The 26,510-nt window shown below is 40.8% G+C and overlaps 1 protein-coding gene across 1 annotated transcript in view; it reads left to right on the top strand.

The window, feature by feature from the left end:
• Positions 1–26,510, top strand: part of SPON1 (spondin 1) — a 353,533-nt gene that overhangs the window by 111,115 nt on the left and 215,908 nt on the right. Inside the window, exon 6 of the mRNA XM_050955987.1 lies at positions 7,468–7,616. Coding sequence (XP_050811944.1) covers positions 7,468–7,616 — 149 coding nt within the window. The remainder of the gene's footprint in view (positions 1–7,467; positions 7,617–26,510) is intronic.

The raw sequence follows: 26,510 nt of genomic DNA, 5'->3' as shown, positions 1-26,510 counted from the left end.
CATGTTAGCTTGTTATTTAATGAGGAATGTGTAGCTTTTAACTATACCTATTTGCTGTCCATACATAGTGTACAATATTTTTTAATTTTCCTTTTAGTGAATATCATTCCTTCAGTTTTTAGAATTGAAAATTTAAAGCCCCAGGTTTCCCCAGTCCATGCTTTTCCTAAATGCTTCATTGATTTGCTTCTCAGCTATTCCCTGGTTTTTGTTTTGAGCCCATATGTCACAATCACCTGCGAACTTGGATATGCCTGTTCCTGCACTCACCCTTTTTAGGAGCTTATTTATCATTATGTTTAATAAGATAGGACTGTTGACACTCTCCTGTCGAGTGCCATTTGCGATTGCACATATGCTAGGGTAGGCTTTCCCTGTTCTGACCTGCATAGTTCTTTTACTTAAGAAATCTTTTATTCATCTCCATATTCTTCCTTTCATGCCAACGGATGCTATTTTATGCAATAAGCCCTCTCTCTACAACATTTCTTACGATTTTTCAATATAAAGGAAACCTATATATTCTTTATTTCTCCTACATTTTTGTACTTCCATCTTCACTCTTACTATATGATCAACTATACTCCTCCCCCTCCTGAGCCCACTTTGCACATTGTCATAAAGCCATTTCTCCAGATATGGTGTTAATCTTTCACTCATTCTTTGCATGGCTTTACTCATTCATGACGTAAGGGCAATTGGCCTGTATGCATCAGGTCTTGCTCGCAGCTAACCTGGCTTCTACATTGAAACTACAACCACATGTTTCCACTGCATTGGTAGCTCACTTTTTTCCCATATACTGTTGTACAGCATTAGCAGTGTTTTCAGATTCCCCTCATCCAAGTGTTTTAATATTTTGTTACATATGCCATCCTTACCTGGTGCAGAGTTTTTGCTCTTAGATATAGCTTTTTAAAGTTCCTGCATATAGAAGTGTTCATTTTAATAACTAATATCATATCCTTATCTTCATCTCACCTCTTTCTATTCTCATGATTCTTCTATTTTTTTTTCCTCATGTGGATTTCTATTCTCTGATTTTCACATTATTAACGTTGTGGAATATTTCTACTAGAGGTTCTGTGTTTTTCTTCATAAGAGCTTTTTATCCCTCAGCCTGTCACGGTGGTGTTGAATTGCTCTTACCTTGTATTCCATTCATTGTCCTAATCTGCTTATATACCTGTGATGTTTTAGCATCTTCATTTATTTTCCCATAGTACTTTCTCCAACTTTCTTTTTTTGCCTTTTTGATAGCCCTTTGTGCAATTCCCTTGTTTATCTTATACACCTCTACCTCGATATAACGCTGTCCTCGGGAGCCAATAAATCTTACCACGTTATAGGTGAAACCATGTTATATTTAACTTGCTTTGATCCACCAGAGTGCACAACCCCCTTCTCCTCCCCCCGAGCACTGCTTTACCGCGTTATATCCAAATTCGTGTTATATCGAGTGGCGTTATATTGAGGTAGTGATGTATTTCATTAAGTCCTCACTATTCATATATGTTTTGGTCCTTTCCTTAATTGCTTTTGTTACGCTCCTCATTTCACCATGGTACTTGTTTTCTACCTTTAGGATGACCAGATAGATATACCTAAGATAACTTTTCTGCCATCATGATTCCTTTAGTTATATTACTACTAAGTTACAAAATGTTCCCGGTTTGCTTTTTTAATATTCCAAGTAGAGGACTTCCTCCAACCTCAACATTGCATTTACCTTGATATTCTGTAAGGATAGGGAAGTGATTATCTTCTTTATCTACTTTGCAGCTGTATTTGCTTGCTATACTCCCAGACACTATTCCCGGGTCTTGAGAGGAGAGATTTCCATTGGCTGCATTAAACCAAGAGGGTGTACCATCATTCACTATTACTAAATTATTTTAATCAATAAATTGTCTAGACATTTACCATTCTTACCATTTTTTCCACTTTCCCACATTCTGTTATGGTTGTTTAAGTCTCCATGTATAATAAATATGTAGGCATGCTGCATCTTCAATTATCTGTCAAATCCCTAATCTCCAGTTTTCCTCAGGGTTTGTATATATTATATGTTCTCAAAGATGAAAATTTATTTTGTGTTGGAATCTCAGTAGTGTTTTACTTTATGTTCAGTTTCTTCACCTCAATTTCAAGATAAATTTAAGTTTTTCTTAATTATAAGGAAAGGTTTTCCTCACTCCCAGATCATATTTCTCCATCTTGCCTATAGATGCCATATCCTGGGATTTTGAAATCTAGTTTTTCTATTAAACCTGTTTCTTGTATGCAAATATTATCAGATTTAGTAGCCTTATCATGGATATTTTTATTTCGTTCCTGTCCATGTGTGATAAGGCTATGTGCATTACAAGAATAAATAGTACCATTTTATTTATCCTTTACTATTTCCTTGTCTTAAAAAAGCATGGAGTCACTCTACTGATAAATTGCTGACACGTAGGTACTTTTCTGCTGCTTTAACTATAATTTTCATTTTCTCTTTTTCCCTGTCTGTGATGTGCAGTTTATTACCTCAGTCATAAAAGCTATAAACCTCTCTTTGTCTACATATAATATGTCTTCTCCTGTTTTCCCCTGTATCACTCATATCCTTTGATTTATTCTATTGTGCGTTTATCTCTTTCTCCTTACTGAGTTTCCTTTTCTCTTCCCCTTTTGGTCTTAAATGCATCTTATTAGCTTACACACATACTATGCTATTTGTAATTTTTGGTTTTCTGTCTCTCTCTTGATTGCTTTGCTGCTATAGAACCGCCATACGCTGCACTGTACTTTCTTGAACCACAGTTGCCTTATTTTGTCCCTTCCACAAAATTGTAGGAGTGCTCCCCTCCAGAGTTACTGCATCTGATTTTCCCTTTACATATATTTGTCACATATCCAAACATTTGACATCTGTAGCACCTCACCAAGGATGGAATATATGGTTTGGTTTAAAAAATGTGGTATCCTACGGTTACCCTAAAAGCTTCTCTTTTAAATGCAACAAGCACAGCTGTTCATGGCTTTCTTTCCCCTCCTCTCTCTTGCTAATGAGCAGCTTATCATCCTCTATGCTTTACTTCATCTTCTGTCATTTCGATTGGCACCCTGTTTATAAACTTCTCTTGTCTCCATCAGATGCTTAAGCAGTTGGCAGCTTACTTTCAGTTTTCCTAGCATTTTAACCTCTCACTTGGTCCTTGCTTTTGCATTCAGTTAATAGATCTCCTCCTTACAGCTTTCTACCTCTTTCTATGTCTCCATAACTTTTTAAAATTTACTCCGCCAGTTCAGAGGGCTTATATCCCCTATCTTCACATCCTTGATTAGTGATTTTATTATTATAACAATTTTAGATTTTACTCCTTCTGGCTGCTGTTTCTTCTTCTAGCTCAACCAAGTCCACGCTTTACTTTTTCCTAACTTCTGGCCAGTCATTCCCTTTGCTACCATTGTATTTCCCATCTCCCCGCTCTAGAGTGTAGCTCAGCCAGTCAGCCTGCCTTAGCCCCAGGAGCCTCATCTGCTCCAGCCAGCCTTCCTGACTGACTTCCCAGCCTCCAGCCCATTCTCTTCCCTCCTCCCCCTATGTCTAGCATCTTGGAACTCTTGACCCATTAATCTAGTCCCTTTGCCTCTTCTTCACTATCATTTTTTTGTCCCAAGTCTTACATTTTCCCTCTCTCTCTCCTCACAAAGATAACAAATTGGAACAGAACTCCTGAAATAACCTTGTCCTTCATTCCTGACTCTGGAGGACTTCCATGGTCCTCTAGACCTATAAGAAATTAAAACAAACAAGCTGGATAAATGCAGGTGCATTGAAATTTGCGTCTTTGTTCCATTCTTATGATTCTGTAAACAGAGAACCCTTTGATGAAACTGCTTTGAAATACTGGTGCTATCTGAACAATGAAAATGTGCAGAAGCACAGAGAGAACAAGTCTGAGAGTGCCATAAAAGTGCTCCTCTTTATCATGATTTCGCATGAAAAAATATGTGGCCCACTGATAAGATGGCCCTAGTGAACAGAAGTAAATACTTCCAAGTTGTTATCTAGTGGAATTACTTCCTATGAAACTTTCAAAGGACTGTTCCTTTTTCCCTCTGCTTCCCTCAACTGAATATCTTTAACAAGATATTCTTCTTTAGCTTTAGTTTTCAGGGGCAAATTCTATTATCTCTTTACCCTACACCTGGATGTCTAACTCCCACTCTAATTTTGCCATTCTCTTACATATTTATCCACATTTTCACTGAGATTTCAGAAGAAACATGACCAAGAGTCTACATTTGGAGGGTACAGCCTCTAGATTTAATCTAGGGGAGGGATAGCTCAGTGGTTTGAGCATTAGCCTGCTAAACCCAGGCTTGTGAGTTCAGTCCTTTAGGGTGCCGCTTAGGGATCTGGGACAAAATCAGTACTTGGTCCTGCTAGTGAAGGCAGGGGGTACTCAATGACCTTTCAGGGTCCCTTCCAGTTCTAGGATACAGGTCTCTCTCTCTATGTATATATAAATTGTATTATACTAGTGTATCTCTGTAACAAAGTGGCTTGCCCTGAGTCTGGGACTCAGCCAAGCCTGATTATAGAATGAGCCCCACTTGAGGGGAATCACTCAGAACAAATGGAGGATGCATAGGTAGTTATGGTAAATGGGGGAGGGAGATATTGCAGCAACAAAAGAAAACTAAAAAAGCCTTTTCAGAACTATGGCACTGGGAAGCTTGGGTAAAGCCTAGTGAGCTCTGTGAAGAAGAAGCCCTGACTGTGTTTTGGATTGGATATGTGTCCTAAATAAGTGATAGAAAAAGAGCTTTGGGGGTGAGAGAAAATGCCAGAGATAAGTATGGACTTTTTCTTTGTGTTGTTGTTTAATGGACTCTAGTTTGGGACTGTGGGCTGTTGTAAACTAGTTCTGGTATTGAACTAGCCCTAGGCAGGGATACTGTTAACCAGAGAAAGTCTCTGTGGGTTCTCAAAGGGCCCTGAAGAGAGGAAAAATGGATAGGGAACAAGCAGAGGCACCACTTTGCCAGGGAGCTCAGTAAGCAGCAGTCTTGTTATACACATAGATGCTTCATAACCATATGTGTGTGTGTATATATACAGATAGTGCACATGCAAGTGTAACCCACACACCTCCTGGGTGTGGTGTTCTGGCCCATCTAGTGGCACTGAAACCAGTGAGAGAGGTAAAATGAGTCTGCTCTACAGCCTTAGCTAAGCTTTTAGCTCATGCAATAGAGGCTCATGCACTAAGGCCCAGAGGCCCCAGTTTCAGTCCCGCTTGCTGATGACCAGGGTCTGTCTGTGTTACACAAGTGATACGTGTGTGGGAAGTAGATGTGTTGAACTCAAGACCTGTGAAGCTCAACAGAAATAATTTTCAGGCAGAATTTTCAAACAGTTTGGAAGCTGGGACCATATGCAAAAATGCATGTGGCACTTTCTTAATCTGGATATGCAATTACTTTAATTATGTGAACCAAAAGCCAATTAGATATTAAAATGCAATGTGCACTTGCTAATACAGTATTTGTGCTTAACTACATGTGTAAATTAGGTGTGCAGCTGCAATGCACATATTTGCAAGTGGTCCTAGGTTCCTGACAGTGAAAATTTGATTTTTGTGTTGATTCAGTGTTTTCCTGTGTAATGATGAAAGGATAAAGCAGTACTGCCCCCTCTGTCTCTGTAAGGGGTAACTGCTCCCTTTTCTGCTAGTGAGCACTTTCCCCTAGAGCTGCTCAACTGAAGGTGCTTGGGCTCAAAGGAGTGAGCCTTATCTCAGCACGAGGGCACCTCGAGCTCTACCACTGAGCCCTGTCTGGGATATTCTTCAGCCTGACCTCACACACAGCAGAAGAAAAGTTCGTTAGGGGTCATGGGCTATTGTTGAGTACTGAAAACTGGTAGAATGGAAGGAAGAGAGAGGACAGGAGTAAGAGGAAGGATGAGAAAGGCAAGTATTTTCTATAGGAAGACAGCAGAGGTAGTTGGAGGAAGGGATAACAGATCTTGTGCCTGGGCAGGATGGTTGACATTATGTATCTGGGGAAACTGGGGCTCCTTAAGCAATTTTCACATTAGAGATCAAAATAGGGGCTGTGCAAATAGCAATAATGCAATGAAACATACATTAGGCAATCTCCTATCTTAAAGAACTAACCTGAGTACAAAGCTGATCTATCTTTATTAGAAAACCATCTCTGTTGAGCAAACAATTCTTGTTAAATCCGTTGTGTGGTCATTTAAGACACAACTTCTCCGAGTATCATCTAATATTTTATGTGGAAGTTCCAAAGTTAAAATTAAGAGGGAACTTAAGCTCTCAGTCACAGGGTGACTGGCCCTTTAAGGAGTAAGGGGTCCAGCCCCACCTGTGATTCATTTGGCCTTCCTGCCCAGGTGGGGAAAATGAATGTAGCCACTGGAGGCCTGAAGATAAGAGAAGCTTCTTGAGAGACAAAGAGGGAGAAGGACTAACACTGTTTGCTGGCTACTTTCAGGCTTGGTGAAGAGGAAGCAGAAGCCCAGGGTTGAAAGCTGAATGAGTGCTGAAGCTGGCCTTAATTAGCAGTGTAGGCCCCAGAATGTTGCCTGTGGGACTCCTGACGTGAGGAGAGAGACCCTGTATGAGTTAGCAGCCCAGACATAAGGCCATGGAGCTCCTGACCCAAGGAGAAGAAATCTGTTCAAACTATGGCACGGTCCCAGAAGGAGGGCTGAGGGGTCCCTGAATCAAAGGGAACGAGTACTGGACTTGAGGAGTGAAGGGAAAGGTTCTCTTGTTATGAGAGACTTAATAAGCAAAACCCCACAAAGTGGGGAATCTTAATTTAAAGTATTCTGGCCTGGGAGATAGTTCTTACAAGAACCAGAAGAGGGAGTGGAGGGAAGCACACCTCAGGGCTGTGTTGGGCTTCAAGAGGGCTGCTTGAGATGGCTCCTGTTATGCTGCATAAAGAAGCTCAAATCAAGGAGAATATATTTGGTTTTGTTTTGCTTAATTACAAAATTGCTTACCGGTGCATCTACATTTACCAACTGAAAATGTTAAAGGCTCAAACCAATTGGCCAGCATGGGTGTGTGTGCCTATCCAGCTGGAACATTGACTGCTTCTCCACTTCTATATTTTATTGTTAAATAAATTAAATATTTAGGAGTTTTCAAGTATCCTGTTATAGTGAAATAGTGTTTTTTGTTCCCTAAGGAGATATGGACTGTGGGTTTCATGGAGAGCAAAAGCATTCACTAAGCCTCATAAGAGATTCTCAGCACTTGGCAGAATTGGACAATTTAAGCAGAATTTCACTATAATAGAGGAGGGCATAATATGCCCTGGCCCAGGGTGTGGTAGCAGGGCCTGTCTTCACCTTCTTCAGTATTGGGGCTGTAGTCAGTCTGAAAGCCAGTGTGCCTATTCCCTTTTAACCCATTCTCTTTTTATTGTCATTTAAAGGACGAGCTAATCATTGGTCAGCAATCATTGGTGGTTCTCACTCCAAGAACTATGTCCTTTGGGAATATGGAGGATATGCCAGTGAAGGTGTTAAACAAGTTGCAGAGTTGGGGTCTCCAGTAAAAATGGAAGAAGAAATTCGACAACAGGTGAGTGTAATGAAAATAATTATGAATATCTTTAAAAGTAGTTTAGCTTTCACTTTGAATTGCTTGGCATTTGACATGTACAGCAATGTCATTGCACTGGCTAGTTTTGAACTGGACAAATTAGGAAGGCCTTCTACTGGTACTTTAAAAAAACACAACAACCCTCAGTTCTTACACAGGCAAATATTAATGAAGCTAACCAGAAGGTCTGCCTGAGTAAGAACAAGTTACATTGTTTGTCAAGTTATTGACATAGGCAATGCTCCTATAAAGTGGAAATGTGATGTACAAAAATAAAATTAATTTTCACTGGGTTAGTCAATGAAGACACTTTTAATCTGTTAAAAGGAACATGCTGAAGATGGCTTTTCTAGTTAGACAATCAGTATGCCGTGTGCCTCTTTTTCCTTCTGATTTTCACTTTGTATTTCATGATGTGGCAGACCCAGACCAGTGGGGTACAGGAGTCTGGTAGAGGGCAAATATACTGGTCACTGGATAAGTAGTGCTCTGTTCCCTGAGTGACCAGAGCAGGAGCTGCACTAGGGTAATCAGGAACCTGGTAGAACCAATTAAGGCAGACAGGCTGATTAGATCACCTGCAGCCAATCAAGGCAGGCTAATCAAGGCACCTGGGTTTAAAAGGGAGCTCACTTCAGTTTGTGGTGGGCATGTGAGGAGCTGGAAGCAAGATGCGCAAGGAGCTGAGAGTGAGTGCTGATGGAGGACTGAGAAGTACAAGCGTTATCAGATGCCAGGAGGAAGGTCTTGTGGTGAGGATAAAGAAGGTGTTTGGAGGAGCCCATGGGGAAGTAGCTCAGGGAGTTGTAGCTGTCATGCAGCTGTTACAGGAGGCACTACAGACAGCTGCAATCCACAGGACCCTGGGCTGGAACCCGGAGTAGAGAGTGGGCCCGGGTTCCCCCCAAACCTCCCAACTCCTGATCAAACACAGGAGGAGTTGACCCAGACTGGGTTCCACCAGAGGGGAAGATCACTGAGGTGTGCAAATCTGCCAGTAAGTGCAGGACCCACCAAGATAGAGGAGGAACTTTGTACAATGACCATTTGTAACTTATTCTGGTGGGCAAAGCATAAGCAATATTTGTAACTTCTCAAAGCTGTTCAAGTTAAAAATGCTATTTCAGCAAATCAGAAGAGCACTTGTAAATAGTAGCATTTTTGCAAGTTTGCACTAATAAAACTTGATAGATCAGGCAGTCCACTAGCATCATTAAAGGTAGAAGAGTTTTAGCTGTATATCAATATTAGTTTTCTTCATCTGTAATGAAGTCTACTTCTTGAAATGGCTTTTAAACCATTCATATTTTATTACATGGTCTAGAATAAGCAACCAAGTAAAACATTCCCTTGGATTATTTATTGTGTTTATTAGGGAATTGTGTAAGGAGAAACCTAGATCAGGGCCCTGTTGCTAGAAACTGTCGAAACACAGAGTAGCAGATGGGTTCCTGCCTTGATGAGTTTACAGTCTAGCTAGACAAGACATGTATAGTGTGGTGGGGAGGGATAGAACACACAATCAGAGAGAACATATGATGGCAGCAAATGTCATTATTTATTTTGGGAATGGGTATAGTTATGAGAGCATCAGCTAAATGGAAAGAAAAGACCAGGGAGTGAGGAGGACAGGGCAGAGTGGAACTGAGGAAGGGGGGACTGTGTTGGAGCAAACAGCCAATCAGCACTTGGATGGGAAAGTCCTGTCAAAACTGTAGAAAGTCCTCCATGTCCAAAGGTACCTGCTTTGGCAGCTGCTCCTACTGGCTATAGTTACTAGCTGGTTCCTCTTAGCCTGGGAGAGAGGCTGTATTGTGGCAGGGAGAGAAAAACACACCACCAGGCCACCTGTGGAAGTTTCATCTAGGACAGTGAGGCATGTGTGAAGACTGAGGGCAATATCTGACCCTAAGGGCTGAATTCTATCATTTGATATATACATATGGTTCTCATTATCTTCACTGAGAGTTGTTTGTGGTTTCAGCAGCAGAATTTTGTCCCCGGGAGTAGCCCCTATGGTTGGATTCACATTTTGTATAAAATGTGTCCTGAGTGAATCCCTTCTGATATGGATTTAAATGTGGCTACATCTTCCAGTATCAAATGGGTGACTAGTGAGTAATTGAACTCCCTTGGTCTCACGCACACTTTAGCTAACCTAGAAATAGTTATGTTAACAGGAACAATTTCATCATTAGGATGAGATACAGTATTTCTAATGTGTTTCCTGAAGACTTTCAGGTGCCTTTATTGATGAGATTTAAAAGCCAAGTAACTAAGGTCTCTCTGTTACTATTTATTATTTGAATTACAGTAGTGACTAGAGGGCCCAGCCCCCCTGTGCAAGGCACTATCCAAACATACAGCACAGAGATGGTCCCTGCCCTGAAAAGTTTACAGTCTAAGGTATCCTACAAACATGCATCTTCAGCAGAAGCTGATTGGTGCAGTGCAGTCAGCTAGTCTAATCTGTACAGACGAAAACTGGGGTGGGAAATTATTGATCTGAACTTTTTTAGAAACTGCTCCTTTCAGATGCTCAGAGTGCAAACAAAATAGACTTTCTCTAATGTTGATTAGTTCAGAACTAGTGTGAGAATAGTGCCACTTTCCACCATAGGGCTAGATTCACCCCAGCTAGTGTAGGGAGATATAAAATCAATGCAGGTTACACTCTGGCCACAAACGCTCTCTGGAAAGTGCTGCACACTTTTTAGTGTGCATTGGCCCTCGGTGTTTATGTTGTTGTAGAGAGGGCTGCACCCATATGGTACCATCTGAAAGTGACAGGTTTGTGGAAATAGACATTTGACTTTGAGAGTCCCCCATACCCTGTGTGTGTCTGTCTGTGACATGAATGCTTAAATATGTGACTGTATTTTAAAGAAGGGTAATGACAATACATAGTGATTTTTATAATATCAGGTTTAAATGAGTTGGATGAGCAGTTAAAGGCCATTATCAGGGGAAGTTTTCACGGGACAAGAAAAAGAGTAGATGGGATTTACTTAGAGTTTAACTAATAACAACTCTAAACTCCAAAATATAGTACATAGAGATTAGGGATAGGGCTGGCTAAAAATTCTACAGTGAAACACTTTTTTTTTTTTTCCAATGGAAAACTAGGATTTCAACTAAAGAAAATCTTTTGAGAAGTGCCTGCTTTTTGGCAGAAAATTTCAGCTTGTTGAAAAAACAAACTCCCATAAACCAAAAACTTTGGGCTGAAAACCAAAGATTTCAATTTGGAAATGCCACTGCTGTTCCTTATAGGAGTCTTAGTTTGGATGCCTTATGCCTCTATAGGCCAAGCTGTCTACACTACCGCATGGGGTCGATCTAAAGTATGCCACTTCAACTACGTGAATAGCGTAACTGAAGTCTAAGTACTTAGATCTACTTAATGCAGTGTCTTCACTGCAGTAAGTTGACAGCTGATGCCCTCCCATCAACTCCACTTGCGCTCCTCGTGCTGGTGGAGTACCAGAGTCTATGGGAGAGTGCTCAGCAGTCAATTTATCACATCTATATGAGACATGATAAATCAGTCCCCGCTAGCTGGATCAATGCCTGCTGATCCGGCGGGTAGCATAGACAAGCCCTATGTCTCTCATGATGTACCATGGCAGTTCAGCAGGAGAGGAGACAATGGTGCATTTTCTGTGTGTGGGTAGATGGACATTTTCAGACCAACTCTAATTAGGCTTTTTTAATACTTCTTTGAGTGTATTGTTAGAGTTGGGAAATAATACTTTTTCATGCTGTTAGGCTTGAAAAATATTGACTACGCACAGCTCTGGTGCATAGTGTTCTTGCATGGCACCTTGCAAAATTTATAGCAATGTTTTCAGTACTTGAAAACAACAAATTGCTGCTGTGGTTTACAGTACCAAATCCATGTATGGTGCACATGTCAAATACAGTAATTAGAAAATTCTCTACTGCTATATCAAGGTATCTACATTCTATAGAACTGCACTGAAAAGTCATTTTTGTGTTTACTCAGAATTAAAACTATGAATATAGTTATCTCATTGTCTGTAAATAAGAAGTTGTATTTGCCATAACTTTACCTTTCTGGGATGATTAAAATCACATGCTGTTGGTTAAAGGTTAATGCCCTTTAAAATTAAGTAAGTGACTTGATTACTTCATTATATGCAGCCTTTGATTACAATGGCTGATTGCAAGGGATTGCTAGCTTTGCTCAGTCTTAGTCAAATGAATGCAATGATTTAGATTAGTGCTATGGATCAGTACATATTTTCTGTTGGTTAATGACTGTGAATAAATTTTGTGTACCCAAAACCTTGTTAAACAACAATAAAATAAGTGATGCAGTATAATTTTTACCTTAAATCTGGAATGACAAATAATGGTGTAATTAATTATATTTAAATCTTACCTTTATTCCTAAAAGTTAGTTGATCTAATGGTGAGAAGTTAGGGCCCAATCCTGCTTCAGATGAAATCAGTGATTATCATTCCATTGATTGCAATGAGTTGGATCACATAGTTATTCTGTGTCAAGCTCCTAATAAAGAGTTCAGTTGCCTGAGAAAGGATGGCAGAATTAGACCTTATTAGTCATCTGGCACTAAACCCTAAACTGTGCAGTATTCACAAGCATCACTAGTATAATGAGAAGTAGACATTCTTCAGTGATATTTAGAAATGGCAGCCTTTTCTGAATATCCTCCCTTGCAGAGCAGAAGGAACTCTTTAGGTGTCCAAATTGATCCAGCTATCTAGATATGCCAAAACTCTTCAATTAGTACTTCATACAAACAAAAACAGAGGATTGCGATAGAAACAAAGAGCCTGCTTAATTTTTTTTTATGAACATCAGGTAGTACATAAATCAAACAAAAATCCCACCTGTAATATGTCAAACTGTATTCTGTATCATCTAGGTCTCTCCTGTAGGCTTTGCTAAAAAGTTGGGGGGTGAGGGGGAATCAAATCCTAGGTTCTGGCTTTTAGTACTGAACAAGTGAAACTTTTTTTTAAAAGTGGCTAGAACCATAGTTTCACATGTTTCATAGGTTGTTGTTGTATTTTTTTGATTTGAAAAAGAACAGCATAATTTTAATGGGAAACTTGAAAGTCTTGCAAAATTTGTTTTTAACAAGGAAACAATCCCCAGCGTCTCCTATCAGTCTAGATTAGATCATACATCTGTTTGTACTATGATGTACATGGCAAGCTTTTTTCATTGGCTGAGCCTATTAAAAATCAGACCTTTAAAATAGCAAGATGGGGCTACTATAAGGTGGGTGCATAACTGGCTGGAAAACCGTACTCAGAGAGTAGTTGTTAATGGCTCCCAATCCTGCTGGAAAGGTATAACAAGTGGGGTTCCGCAGGGGTCTGTTTTGGGACCGGTTCTGTTCAATATCTTCATCAACGATTTAGATGTTGGCATAGAAAGTACGCTTATTAAGTTTGCGAACGATACCAAACTGGGAGGGATTGCAACTGCTTTGGAGGACAGGGTCAAAATTCAAAATGATCTGGACAAATTGGAGAAATGGTCTGAGGTAAACAGGATGAAGTTCAATAAAGATAAATGCAAAGTGCTCCACTTAGGAAGGAACAATCAGTTTCACACATACAGAATGGGAAGAGGCTGTCTAGGAAGGAGTATGGCAGAAAGAGATCTAGGGGTCATAGTGGACCACAAGCTTAATATGAGTCAACAGTGTGATACTGTTGCAAAAAAAGCAAACATGATTCTGGGATGCATTAACAGGTGTGTTGTAAACAAGACATGAGAAGTCATTCTTCCGCTTTACTCTGCGCTGGTTAGGCCTCAACTGGAGTATTGTGTCCAGTTCTGGGCACCACATTTCAAGAAAGATGTGGAGAAATTGGAGAGGGTCCAGAGAAGAGCAACAAGAATGATTAAAGGTCTTGAGAACATGACCTATGAAGGAAGGCTGAAGGAATTGAGTTTGTTTAGTTTGGAAAAGAGAAGACTGAGAGGGGACATGATAGCAGTTTTCAGGTATCTAAAAGGGTGTCATCAGGAGGAGGGAGAAAACTTGTTCACCTTAGCCTCCAATGATAGAACAAGAAGCAATGGGCTTAAACTGCAGCAAGGGAGATTTAGATTGGACATTAGGAAAAAGTTCCTGACTGTCAGGGTAGTTAAACACTGGAATAGATTGCCTAGGGAAGTTGTGGAATCTCCATCTCTGGAGATATTTAAGAGTAGGTTAGATAAATGTCTATTAGGGATGGTCTAGACAGTATTTGGTCCTGCCATGAGGGCAGGGGACTGTACTCGATGACCCCTCGAGGTCCCTTCCAGCCCTAGAGTCTATGAGTCTATAAGAGGCTTGTAGCATATGTTACTTTTTCGATATTCAGTGTCCCTCTGTCAAAGTCCATGCTTTATCAAAATCTGAAGATGTAAAAGTATTCTGTGAATGGGAAGCTAGGTACTAAACAAAAAGAATTTGTACTTTGGTTAAGTGGATGAATTATACTTTTTTGGCTAGATAAATTTTGCTATGATTGAACATTTAAAATTATATATGGAATAAATATTCATTTTCTTTTTAAATGTGAAAAATATGTTGCCTTTAGTGAAATCATACTTTCTTGTTCTTATAGTGTGGGAAAGTATAATATTGGTGTCAGTTTTGCTTTCTCCTATTCAGTCATTATCTATCACAATAAGTCTTCTTTCCAAAGAAAATTGTCCTAGTCCTCAATTTTAGCACATTAGGAGAACAGCAACAAAGGGATTCCTATTTTTTCTACTTGTTAAGATGAAGTGAACAAAATTGAATACAAAATTTAAGGTGAAAATGTATCATTGATTACTATAATGGCATAATCACACTTTCCATATATTATATTTCCCATGTTCATGTAGCCTAAAATTGTACTCATTTTAGTCTCCACTGCACATTGAACAGATTTGTTTCAGCTCTTCAAAATGATACCCAGATCATTTTTCCTGAGTTTAGAACTAATTCAGACCACAAGCTGCAAGCAGAACTTAAATTGCTCCAAATAATGCCCGTTAAATTTCATCTGACATTTTGATCTAGCTATTTAAATCCCAAGAACTACTACTGAATTTTGCATGTTTCCTAAAAGCAAAGGATAATAAGGAAATAATAAAAAGAAGCTGGAATCAGGGCTGGCTCTTAACTTTTTTGCTGCCCCAAGCAAAAAAGAAGAGTGCCTCTCTGCCATACCCTGCCCCCCCGAGCGCTGCGCCACCTGAAGCTGCTGCCCCCCCCCGAGCGCCGTGCCTCGAAACAAAAAAAAAACAACCCTCCAGTGCTGCCCCAATGAACCCAAAAAACCCCTAAGTACCGCCCCGCCCCAAGGTGCTGTCCCAAGCACGTGCTTGGTCGGCTGGTGCCTGGAGCCGGCTCTGGCTAGAATACAGCTCATTAAAGTTGTATAGCTGCAGCAGAGAAAAGGGGGGATGAGACAGACTGAGTACACTGAGGGCGGAGAGGAGACACAGCAAATCTAATAGAGACATTTAAAAGGAAAAGAATTGGATGCAGCCATCCCTTTAGTGGGTATGTTATCACTATATTTTTCCTAACTTGGGCTCTGTGGGAATTAGAGTGGAAAGAAGCCCTGGATCTTATGTGTTGCTTTTTTCACCATTGTCATACGTGGATGGCTTGATTCTTCCCAAGAACACTGTGTAAATCCAGCGAAATAGGAATATACTGGCAAATACTATGTATAATGTGTATATTGAGAGATTAAATGTATTGATCCAGGTTAGCAATATTTTGAGACAGATTGACTCGGGGCATAGAACAGGAGTACCTTCCCTCCAACAAGCAGTTATTCGCTCCTTTGCTTTACAAACCATGTGATGTTGAATCTCACTGACTTTCACGTGTAAATAAAGGAAGGCATGGATGTGAAGTCCAGAGATGGTAGAAGACATAAAGGAGGAAGCTGTAAGGGCAGAGGAATGGGGGGAGAGTAGGTGGAAATGGGAACAATGAAGTAGGAATTCTTAGCTGGCTTTTTTTTTTTTAAACTTTCAGAATGTTCAGTTCTCTAGTTACTGTGTGTCAGCCCCATAACCTGGAGCCTGTTCTAACTAGTGTATAGATATACGAGTACCTCCCATTAATGATTGTTATGGTTTGAAGGAATAACTACAGTAGACAAACCTATAATAATAGGGGCTGATATGAAATCCATTGAAGTCAATGAAAACACTCTGATTGGATCAGGGCTGTAGTGCATGCATCAGTCCCTTGCAATCAATGGGGGCTGTGCATATCTAATGAATGCAGGCACTATAACAGCAATGAATATCTGAAGTTGCCCAGAACTCAACCAGACATTAAAATGCATGATTTTGTAATTACTATATATAGATAGCTAGGTATACATTATGTATAATTAATGATACAGTATAGCAGCGCTTGCAGCCTAGTCTAATTTTTTTGTTTGAACTTTTTTTTCTAAAGTGCATCTGTTTTGGACTTGTATCCTCAAAATACTGAAGTCAGTCCTCTGTAGTAATGGTAGAAGTGCAATATGCTTTAAAACAAGTAGATTTAACTTCTCCAGTTCTTGGGCATTTCATTTAGTGTCTTATTCCTGTAGCTTTGTAGAAGACTGTGTCAAATTCTTTGGACTAAAGAGCCCAACTTGTCAACACAGTGCAGCACACTGCAGCACTTCAAACTACCCAGGCACCATGATAATTAGTGTTTTAAAGCACTTACGCTCTTGTGGTCGTGACACACATTTCTAAGGGAACAGAAGCAGCAACCACAGGGAACTTAGAACTTTCATAAATTACCCTTTTGGTTACTGACTGCACCATTTTTGCAAAATTACCCTCAGCATTGTGTCAAGGAACTTATGGGAGCCTAAACTCTATCGTGACTCAACTTTGAAAAAGTATTTTCAAATGGAAAAAAGTGTGTGAGAGAGAGTTGGGGAGGGGGATACTGCTCCATACCCTGCCCTGAATAAAGTGATCTTCATTGAGGTTTCCGTGCTGCTCTCACCATAGTACAAATGTTTCACAGACACTAAAGAATTTATCTTTAGTTCGGTGAGATTAATGATTATATCCCCATTTTACACCTGAGATAGTGAGGCACAGAGGAAAATCAAAATTGTCACATTTCTACTAATTTTTGGTGCCCAATTTGAGACACCTAAAACTTGACTTTTCACAGCACTTAACTAAAGTACTACAAAAATGTTGTTCAAAACACCATTCCTATTGACTTCAGTGGCAGTTTTGATACTGAGAAATTCTGCAGCTCTGGCCCTTTGTGTCTTGTAATGGATTTTCAGACAGCGAGGAACACCCTATGAAAAGTTAGTTTATATGAGTTACCCAGCATTATAGAGAAACTCTGTGGCAGAGGCAAGGATAGAATTCAGTTCTCTAACATGACATTCAACTTCCAGATCACTGAGACCATCCTTTCACTTTTGTTCTTCCCTGCCTCACAAGCTGCACATGTTCCAACTTCTGCAATAAATGATGCAGAGGTCCTGTGGACAACAGCCTAACTTACTTTCTACACAGCCCTGATTCATCCTAGAGCACCTTCCATTACATTCACTGATTGAGTCATGATGAAACTAATGAACAAGTGAGCCAAATGAAGGCTGCACAGGCACGATGAACTCTGGCATTTCCAAACTTTTGAGTTCTTCACCTTGCTACTTTAATATTCTTTTAACTGTTATTTTGAAGTAAATTCCTCTTCTTTTTCTTTAAACTGGAAGTAACTTCCTTTTCTTTTTTTTTCTTTAAACTGGGCGGGGTGGGGGGAAAAAACCACCAGAATTTCTATCAGGTGGAATCAAAGTAGCCAACAACTTGGGTCATCAGCAGGATTTGTACCTTTTCCATCCACAGCACAATCCTCTACCACTTGAGCTACTGGAATAACTGGTAGCAGTAGAGGGCTGGACCAGCTGCTAGCGGGAAATGAATGACACTTTGCCTGTAGGTTTCACAATTATTTGTTGATAGCCAAGTGTAGAGGCTCAGGATTCCTGGATTCTAATCCCAGTTCTGGAGGGGATTGTGTCTGCTGGCTATAGACCCTTCTTACCCTGTACCCTAGCTCCTCTGCTCTTATCTGTCCCACCCTGGATCCTTCCCTTCTACTCCTATACACCACTGCCCCATCCCTTTGCTGCTCCTGGTCCTGTGATTCTTTCATCACCTCTGCCCATTTCTCATCCTCTGCATGCCAGTCAGGTGGCTTCATTTTTTGTCCACCCCACTCCTCCTGGCATGGGTTTAGCAGTAGGAACATTGAGAAAATGGGAGACAGTTTCCTGTGTGGGGGTGTTTTGTTTTTTTTTTTTGTTGGCTAAATTTGGTCAGTTTTTCCACAGGGATGACAAAAGGCACTTTCCTCATGCCAGAGTGATCCCCCTCAGCTAAATTTCAAGCCCCCTTTCTACAAAGCAAGAGAATGCTAGAGCTACGTTGTTGCAAGATATTTTTTTTTAACATAGAGGAAATTGTTCCTCCCTTTCCTCCCACACCTTGTTTTCAGAAACAGTTAAAGCATTTTAGCTTTAACTTGCTAGGGAAAAAAAATCAGCCTGAGGCAAACACCTGACATAAGAAATTTCAGCCCTAGTGATTTGTTTGACAAAGTTATGAGCAATTGAAAATGTGTTTTTTATAATGGAACGTGTTAGACCATATTAATTAGAAGTGGCACTAGTAGGGTTGCCACCTCTCAGGTACCAAAAACAGGACCTCTGCCAGCCCCATACAGTGCGCTGGTACCTGGGGACGTGAGCACTGTGTCCCCACCCCACCTCTGCTAGGGCTGTCCCAAGCACTCACCTTGCCAAGCAAGATGCAGCCCTGGCCAGATTCACTCTGCTCCTGCCCACCAGTGACCTTTGCTGCCAGTACCTGTGTGGTGATCACTAGGTGCTGTCCCTGTCCTGCTCATTCTCGAGCTGCCCTAGTGCCTCAGCTTCCAGACACTTTGGAGCCAGAGTTCCTTCTGCACAGGTGCTGTCACCCCTCAGCTACCCTGCTGGGGCTGGAGGAGCCAGCTGAGGTGTGACTGACAAAACCAAAGACTTCTAATATCTTGGGAAGACTGAGATTTCCTGGTGCAGCTTCCTGGTTTTCCCAGGATTTCTCTTTTTTGGATGAGTGACACATGTAGGCAGTACAAGCCCTGCCTATAGCACATGTGCACAAACATGTACACTATTTGTGTGAGGTTCCCAATAATCCTCACCAAGCTTCTTCTCCCAATATGCTCCTCCACTGTCATCCCACTTTCTGACACCCCAACCCTACCCTCCACACACTGTAGCTCTTGTCCTCTTTGCATTTGAATCAGGCAGCTTCCACCTCCAGGCTCCTGGGGGTGTTATTGAGAGGACAGCAGAGACAGTTTACCTGTTGTGTTAATTCTGATGCCTGGACCCTGACCTAGATTGTTCAGAGTACCAGAGAGCTATAAATTGCAGGGAAGTCCTGTTCAGGCCTAGGCTGGAGCATGTCCAGTGCAGACAGACTCTTTGGAGAACTTAGCTGCTAAAATTTTTAGGCAGAACTGAGCATATAAACAGCAATTTTCGAAGGCCTATAACTCAGCCAAATTTGGGCAGATTTTCAAGATGCATCCCTGATAGAGGCCATCCCTTGCCAAATTTCAAATCCCTGCTTCAAAGCATGGCAGTTCTAAAGCTGCTCAATGAAAAGGTCTTAAAAATATTTTTACGTGTGCTAAACAGTAGATTGTGTTATTTCTTACACACATAGATATATATTTCTTATATAAATGGGAAATTTGTATTTATGCACACATCAAGACAGTCAACTTAATTTCTTTTTTATTGAAAGATTTAAAAAAGTTTCTAAAAGTGCCAAAGAGCTCTGGTTTGCTCTATAAATGAAATATGTTATAGCAAAAGTGCTATAACAGATATACAATATTAGCTGGATGCTTGTGAACCATGGACTTTTATTTGTTCAACATTTGAAAAGCCAGAGGGCAAAATGCTGAATTGTCAACTTTTTTTATTGACTGATCATGCCTTACACTTTGATACGTGTTTTTATAGTGAAAACTGTGTGGTGTTTTTGCACAGATGGCCCTGCGTAAGATAAACTTGCTTTGTACTGTAATCTGGGAGAGTGGGGGGGAACTGATCCACTCTTTATTAAACTTTTTCTGGCAGTCTGGAAGGGAAGCCACAGCACGTACAAGTTTTAGTAAAATAAGCTCTCAGACTTTTCATATGTACAGTATGATAATTCATGTGTTAAATCTCTGGGGTTATAAATTAACAAAGAAGGGATGCAAAAGGAATTCTTTGAGTGAAAACATTAGCTGACATCTCATCTCTAAAATATCTTCATTCCACTCACCTTAGGAAACCTTACTGTGTTTCATTTTCAGAAAGTCTGATTTATCTAAAATCGATTAGAAGTAGAGCTGTCAAGCAATTAAAAAAACTAATCATGATTTAAAATATTAAGAATACCGTTTAAATATTTTTGGATGTTTTCTACATATATTGCAACACAGAATACAAAGTTTACAGTGCTCGCTTTATATTTATTTTTGATTGCAAGTATTTGCACTGTAAAAAACCCAAAAGAAATAGCATTTTTCAATTGAACTAAATACTTGTATTAAGTGAATCTCTTTATCATGAAAGCTAAATGTAGAAACATAGAATTATGTGCAAAAAAACTGCACTCAAATAAAATCTAAAATTTTAGAGACTGCAAATCCACTCAGTCCTACTTCTTGTTCAGCCAATTGTTCAGACAAACAAGTTTGTTTACATTTGCAGGAGATAATGCTGCTCAATAATAATCCAAAGCAGTGCGGACCGACACACATTCATTTTCATTATCTGAGTCAGATGCCACCAGCAGATGGCTGATTTTCTTTTTAGGTGGTTTGGGTTCTGTAGTTTCTGCATCAGAGTGTTGCTCTTTTAAGACTTCTGAAAGCATGCTCCACACCTCGTCCCTCTCAGATTTTGTAAGGCACTTCAGATTCTTAAACCTTGGGTCGAGTGCTTTAGCTATCTTTAGAAATCTCACATTAGTACCTTCTTTGTGTTTTGTCAGATCTGCAGTGAAAGTGTTCTTAAAATGAACAACGTGTGCTGGGTCATCATCCGAGACTGCTATAACCTGAAATGTGTGCCCGAATGGGGGCAAAACAGAGCAGGGGACATTGAACTCCCTGAGGGAGAATTCTGTCACAAATTTAATTAACACTTCTTTAACGAGCATCATCAGCATAGAAACATGTCCTCCAGAATGGTGGCCAAAGCACGAAGAGGCATGTGAATGTTTAGCATATCTGGCACATAAATACCTTGCAATACCAGCTACAGAAGTGCCATGCAAATACTTGTTCTCACTTTCAGGTGACATTGTAAATAAGAAGAGGCAGCATTATCTCCTGTAATTGTAAACGAACTTGTTTGTCTTAGCGATTGGCTGAACAAGAAGTAGAACTGAGTGGACTTGTAGGCTCTGAAGTTTTACATTGTATTGTTTTTTGAGTGCAGTTATGTAAGAGAAAATCTGTTTGTAAATTGCATTTTCACCAACAAAGACATTGCACTATAGTACTTGTATGAGGTGAATTGAAAAATACTATTTCTTTACAAATATTTGCACTGTAAAAATGATGATCAAAAAATATACACTTTGATTTCAAATACAACACGGAATACTATATATATGAAAATGTAGAAAAACATCTGAAATATTTAAATTGGTGTTCTATTGTTTAACTCAAAAAAAAATTAATCGCTATTAATCAGTTTTATTGTACTGTTAATCATGTGAATGAACTACTATTAATGGACAACGCTTATTAGATGTAAAATAGACCTGACAGAAAACAACTATGGAATTTGAGATGGAATTTTGTGTCTAATTTATGATCACTTTAATAAAAGAATGGAAGAAAAATGGGGATTTTTTTTTTTAATTTCTAACTTTCATAGCATGGGCAGTTAAAACAGGTTCTGAAGACAAGAACATATCTATATTCCCAGTTGGTTTACACTTCTCTGATCTTTAGTGATCTGGTTTATGCTGCCTAATTAATTTAGGATAGATGATGATTAGATACTAATTTAACAGCAATGTTGTTGTTTTTTCTGTAACTCTTCCCCACTATTGCCAGCAAATGCATTCTTTCCTTTTGCTTTATAGAAGTTTAAATGGTTATTCATTATGGACGTGGTCCAATGCTCTTTGAAATGTCATTGTGTATGAACACACTTTCCACTGACTTCAGTGGGTCCTAGGTCAGGTACTGTCTTTCAGAGATACCTGTATTCTGTATCATAAATTCAGATGCCTATTTGTGGGCATGTATGTATTAATTTGAGACATGTAGAGACTGGAAATTCCATGTTGCAGAGAATGAGATTTCAAAATTTGTTTTTGGTTAGGAATGAAACCCCCAAATTTTGAAATACTTGGAAAGAAAATTGATCGAAACATTCTTCTGACATTTTTAATACTTTACTGTGTGTTTGTTTATATATAAATAAAAATTCTAAACAGTCATTGGAGCTTTCCCGCCTTTTATCTCAAACAGAATTTTGGCAAAATTGACACAATTTCATGAAGCACTTCAATTTTCAACATAACTGCTTTCTCCAAGGGAAAAAAGTTTCCATCAAAATATTTCTGACCTATTCTAGCAGTAATGCATATGGTTACTAAGGTGTGTGTTTGCTATTCACTTATATTAATCTGGCAAATTATTATGCTGACAAACGCGGCTCAAACTTCAGTTTTCAATTATTTTGTTCATTCGTCATCATCAGCAATCCCTTGAGGTTGAGGATGCTCTTTCAGAGGTTTTTTTTTTTTATGTATCGTTTGGTGACTGAGGAGTCCAATCCTTGAGTCACAAATGTTGCAGGTGATGTTGGAAGTAAGGATTGCTCCACGATGATTACATGACAGACATCTGTTCCTTACTGTGTACCTATATGAATTTAAATGCATAAGCTATGGCCTAACCCGTGTTGTGCTTGTATGAATGGTAGGATAGGTGAAAAACCTCTTCCTGATATTCAAGAAAGCCTTACGAAAGGTGTAAGACCCAAAGTTCTAACAACTAGGGCAGGCATATCCAGTCCCTCAGTGACTCGTGTGCAAGCTGCAGTCAACACAAGCAGTCTGGGAACAGATACTGCTCCTTAAGGCTTGACCCAAAGCCCATAATACTTCCAGGAGTTTGGGATTCGAATTTTTAGCAGTGTTTTCCAGGGCTATCTCTGGCCAGAGTGGAAGTCCAGGGGTGTCAGATGGCTAGCATCTAATTGTATATAAATCAAGCTGCTGGTTTTATATTTCACATAGGTTTTGGTTTGTGATGTCATAAAAATTGGAGATTGACAAGATGTATTAAAATATAAATGAATGCAGTATACATTTATACTCTATTTTCCACTGTCGTTCTTAGTTGGACTCACTTTAAAAAGTCTCAAGCAATAGGTTTTCCTTTCCCTTCCCTTGGAGAATATTCCACAATCTAATAGCCTTTAGGATGATTTTCATAATTAATAGTTATTCAGTTGTCCCGTACAGGATTGCTGGCTTCACTTTATTGTCAAGTTATTTGTCTTTTCTAGCTGTAAATTATCCATGTAATGGGCTCTTCACCATATCCTTGAGGGTGACTATTCCACTGCTTAATAAACTTCTCCAGTAGGAATTTGTAATTGGAATTCCTGCCAGTCATACCCCTTTGGTCCAATTGAAACAATTCCTGTCTATCTTGGTGTATGCACCTTTTTAAATATGTGATATCAATATGATAAAGAAAACTAACCCCAGGCCCAAAAGCCGGGTCTTGATCAAGCTAATAATTACATCAAGGCCTTAGGCCTCAATCATACTGTAAGCCAACCACCCTCCCACCTTTGAAATAAAGTAGTTATTGTTTTGCAACCATGCATTCTTTAATAATTAAAAGAAAAAATTAGATGCCCCGGTCTGACATGTCTGACGACTTAAGAGAAGCCCTTGCCATCATAACCACTGGGGAGGCGCTTATGAAAGAATGGCAACAGGCGGCACGCGACGAAGACATAGATTGGGAGTGTAGGCAAATTGAATGGGAAAAGGTATCCCCAGAATCCCCGTTACGACGGTTGTCAGGTACCATAGCTAAAATGAGGGAAATGATAACATCACCAAAATATGAATCCCTTCTGAAAAGTTGTTCTCCTATCTCTCTTGCCTCCGACTCTGATGCTGTAGCCTTCCATACCCGCCATAAGACTTGGCTACGTAAGGCTAAGAAAGTAACCACCCCGCCTGAAACAGTCACTAATTTTCCCTTCCGTCAGCTGCCCTCGGGCACGGGAGGGTTAATAACAGTGCATGCCCCTTGGTCACCAGGTGACCTTTACAACCTTATCGAAAAGTTTCCAAAAATCAGGGAAGATCCCATTAAGTTTCAAAAGCAATTGGAAATGATAGTCAAGTGCTATAACCCCTCACATGCTAATATGCACCAGCTGTTATCAGCTATAGTGCCCAAAAAAACCCTTACCCGCCTCTATGCCAGGGCAGACTGGCCAGTTAATGTCTGTTTGCTCCCCCATTAGCCTCAGCATCGCTTCCTGCCTCCACTCTTCATGCTCACTCAGTTCTTTCCTGGCCTCTGCCACTGAATGCCTCCATGAGTTAAGCTGCGCCCTATCCGTGTGGGAGGAGTGCATCAGCTCGGAAAACATGTCATTGCGAGTGCACTTTTTTTGCCTTCTAATCTGCAATAACCGCAAAGACGGAAATGATAGGGGGAGCGTAGAAATATTTACACCTGGGGGGAGATAAAAAGGGAGAGTAAAATTGGATTGGCTTCTTATGCCTTCATAACATGTGGGAATGTTTTCAAACTGCAGCACCCTCAGAGCAAACAATGGGTGGGTTTCACATTTAAAAGGAGGGGCCGCAGTATTCGAGTATATGTGCAGCACGCACCTAGCCCTACCCCGCCATGTGGCTATTCTCTGGGATGATCCCTTCCCCCCACCCCCTGCCATGTGGCTATTCTCCAGGATGATCCATTTTAGTCAAGCGCGAACAGCCCAGCATGAACGGGGTCCTTTTACTGTTCCCTTACAAAAATTCCCCTATTTCAACCAGGTGACCATGAACACTATTGCTTTTAGACCCTGTGCTGTAGTTACAAATGTGCACTTACCGGGGTGCCTTCTCTGGCTTCAGGGTCGGGGATCCTGCCTGGGGATGGTATTGGCTCCAGGGTGATGAAAAGTTCCTGGCTGCCGGGGGGAATGGATTTACTGCTTGCCTGCTGTGCATTCTCCTCTTCCTCATCCACAAAATCCTCCTCTGAGTTCTCAGAGAGGTCCCCCCAGCCCCTTGCAGGTGTCCACGTACAGTGGTGGGATAGTGGTAGGGTCCCCACCTAGAATGCCCTGCAGCTGTTCATAGAAGCGGCACGTGTGGGGCTCTGACCCAGAGTGACCATTTGTCTCCTTTGTCTTTTGGCAGGCTTGCCTGAGTTCCTTAACTTTCTTGCGGCACTGCTGTGTGTCCCTGGTGTAGTCTCCGTCCAACATGCCCTGTGAGATTTTAGCAAATATATTTGCATTTCTTCTTTTGGATTGGAGTTCTGCCTGCACAGATTCTTCTCCCCATACAGCAATCAGATCCAGTGTCTCCCTTTCAGTTCATGCTGGAGCTCATTTGTGATTCTGGGACTGCACAGTCACCTATGCTGCTGGGCTCACCACACTGACCAAACAGGAAATGAATTTCAGAAGTTCTTGAGGCTTTTCTTGTGTACCTGGCTAGTGCATCAGAGTTCAAAGTGCTGTCCAGAGCGGTCACAAAGGAGCACTCTGGGATAGCTCCCGGAGGCCAGTACCTTCGATTTGCGTCCACACTACCCCAAATTTGACCCAGCAAGGTCGATTTTAGTGCTACTCCCCTCACTGGGGAGGAGTACAGAAGTCGATTTTAAGAGCCATTTTGGTTGATGGAACGGGGTTGGTTGGATGGACGCGGTCATTTTAAAATCGACCTAATGTGGCTAAATTTGACCTAACCTCGTAGCGTAGACCAGGCCTAAGTGGTCTCAGTGCCACTAGATGGGACAGAACACCATGCCCAGGAGGGGTGTGAGTTACATACTCATTTGAGCAGCAGGCTATAAAATTAGTACTGTAGGCCAGTGGTTCTCAACAGGGGGTCCACGGCTAAAATCGAGCCCCAGCACCACCCATGGGGTTGAAGCCCAGAGCGGCAGGGCTGAATTCCGGAGCCTTGAGCCCCGGTGCTCTCCATGGGGCAGACGTTCTTAACCCATGGGCAGAGTTGGGGGGGACACAGGGTGTTGTGCCCCCCCAAACCTACAGTGCAAGAGCAGCCCTCCCTGCTCCCTGAGTGACTCCCTCCCTGCACCCTGAGCTACCTCCATGCCTGTACACAGCCCCTAGCTATCCCCTCCCCCGCACCCTGAGCTGTTTTCAAACTTTTTGTGCTGAGCCCCTCCCTCCCTTTGAGTCATAATTTTTGGTAGTGCTCCCACCTGCTGAGGTGAGTAAGAGGGTGGAGCTGGCACTGCCTCCCTGGACCCTGCCGTACAGAGCTGGCTTGAGCCCGCTGGCCTCTGCCCACCCAAAATAGAAGTCTAACTATACTTGGACTTCTTCCCTCTCCTGCTGGGCTCTGGACTTTTTATAGCATGTTGTGGGAGGCCTCAGAAAGAAAAAGATTGAGAACCCCTGCTCCAGGCCATAGAAATAAAAGTACCTAAGGAAAGTCTTTTGATCAAGACAATACAATTGGAGTGCTAGACATTATTTGCTAATTTGAATGTCTTTTAAAATACCTTG

This window comes from Gopherus flavomarginatus, chromosome 5 (genome assembly GCF_025201925.1).
Source record: "Gopherus flavomarginatus isolate rGopFla2 chromosome 5, rGopFla2.mat.asm, whole genome shotgun sequence".
In the NCBI taxonomy this organism is placed as follows: Eukaryota; Metazoa; Chordata; order Testudines; family Testudinidae; genus Gopherus; species Gopherus flavomarginatus.
Note: the sequence above shows the minus strand (reverse complement) of the source record. Positions and strands in the feature narration are given on the sequence as shown.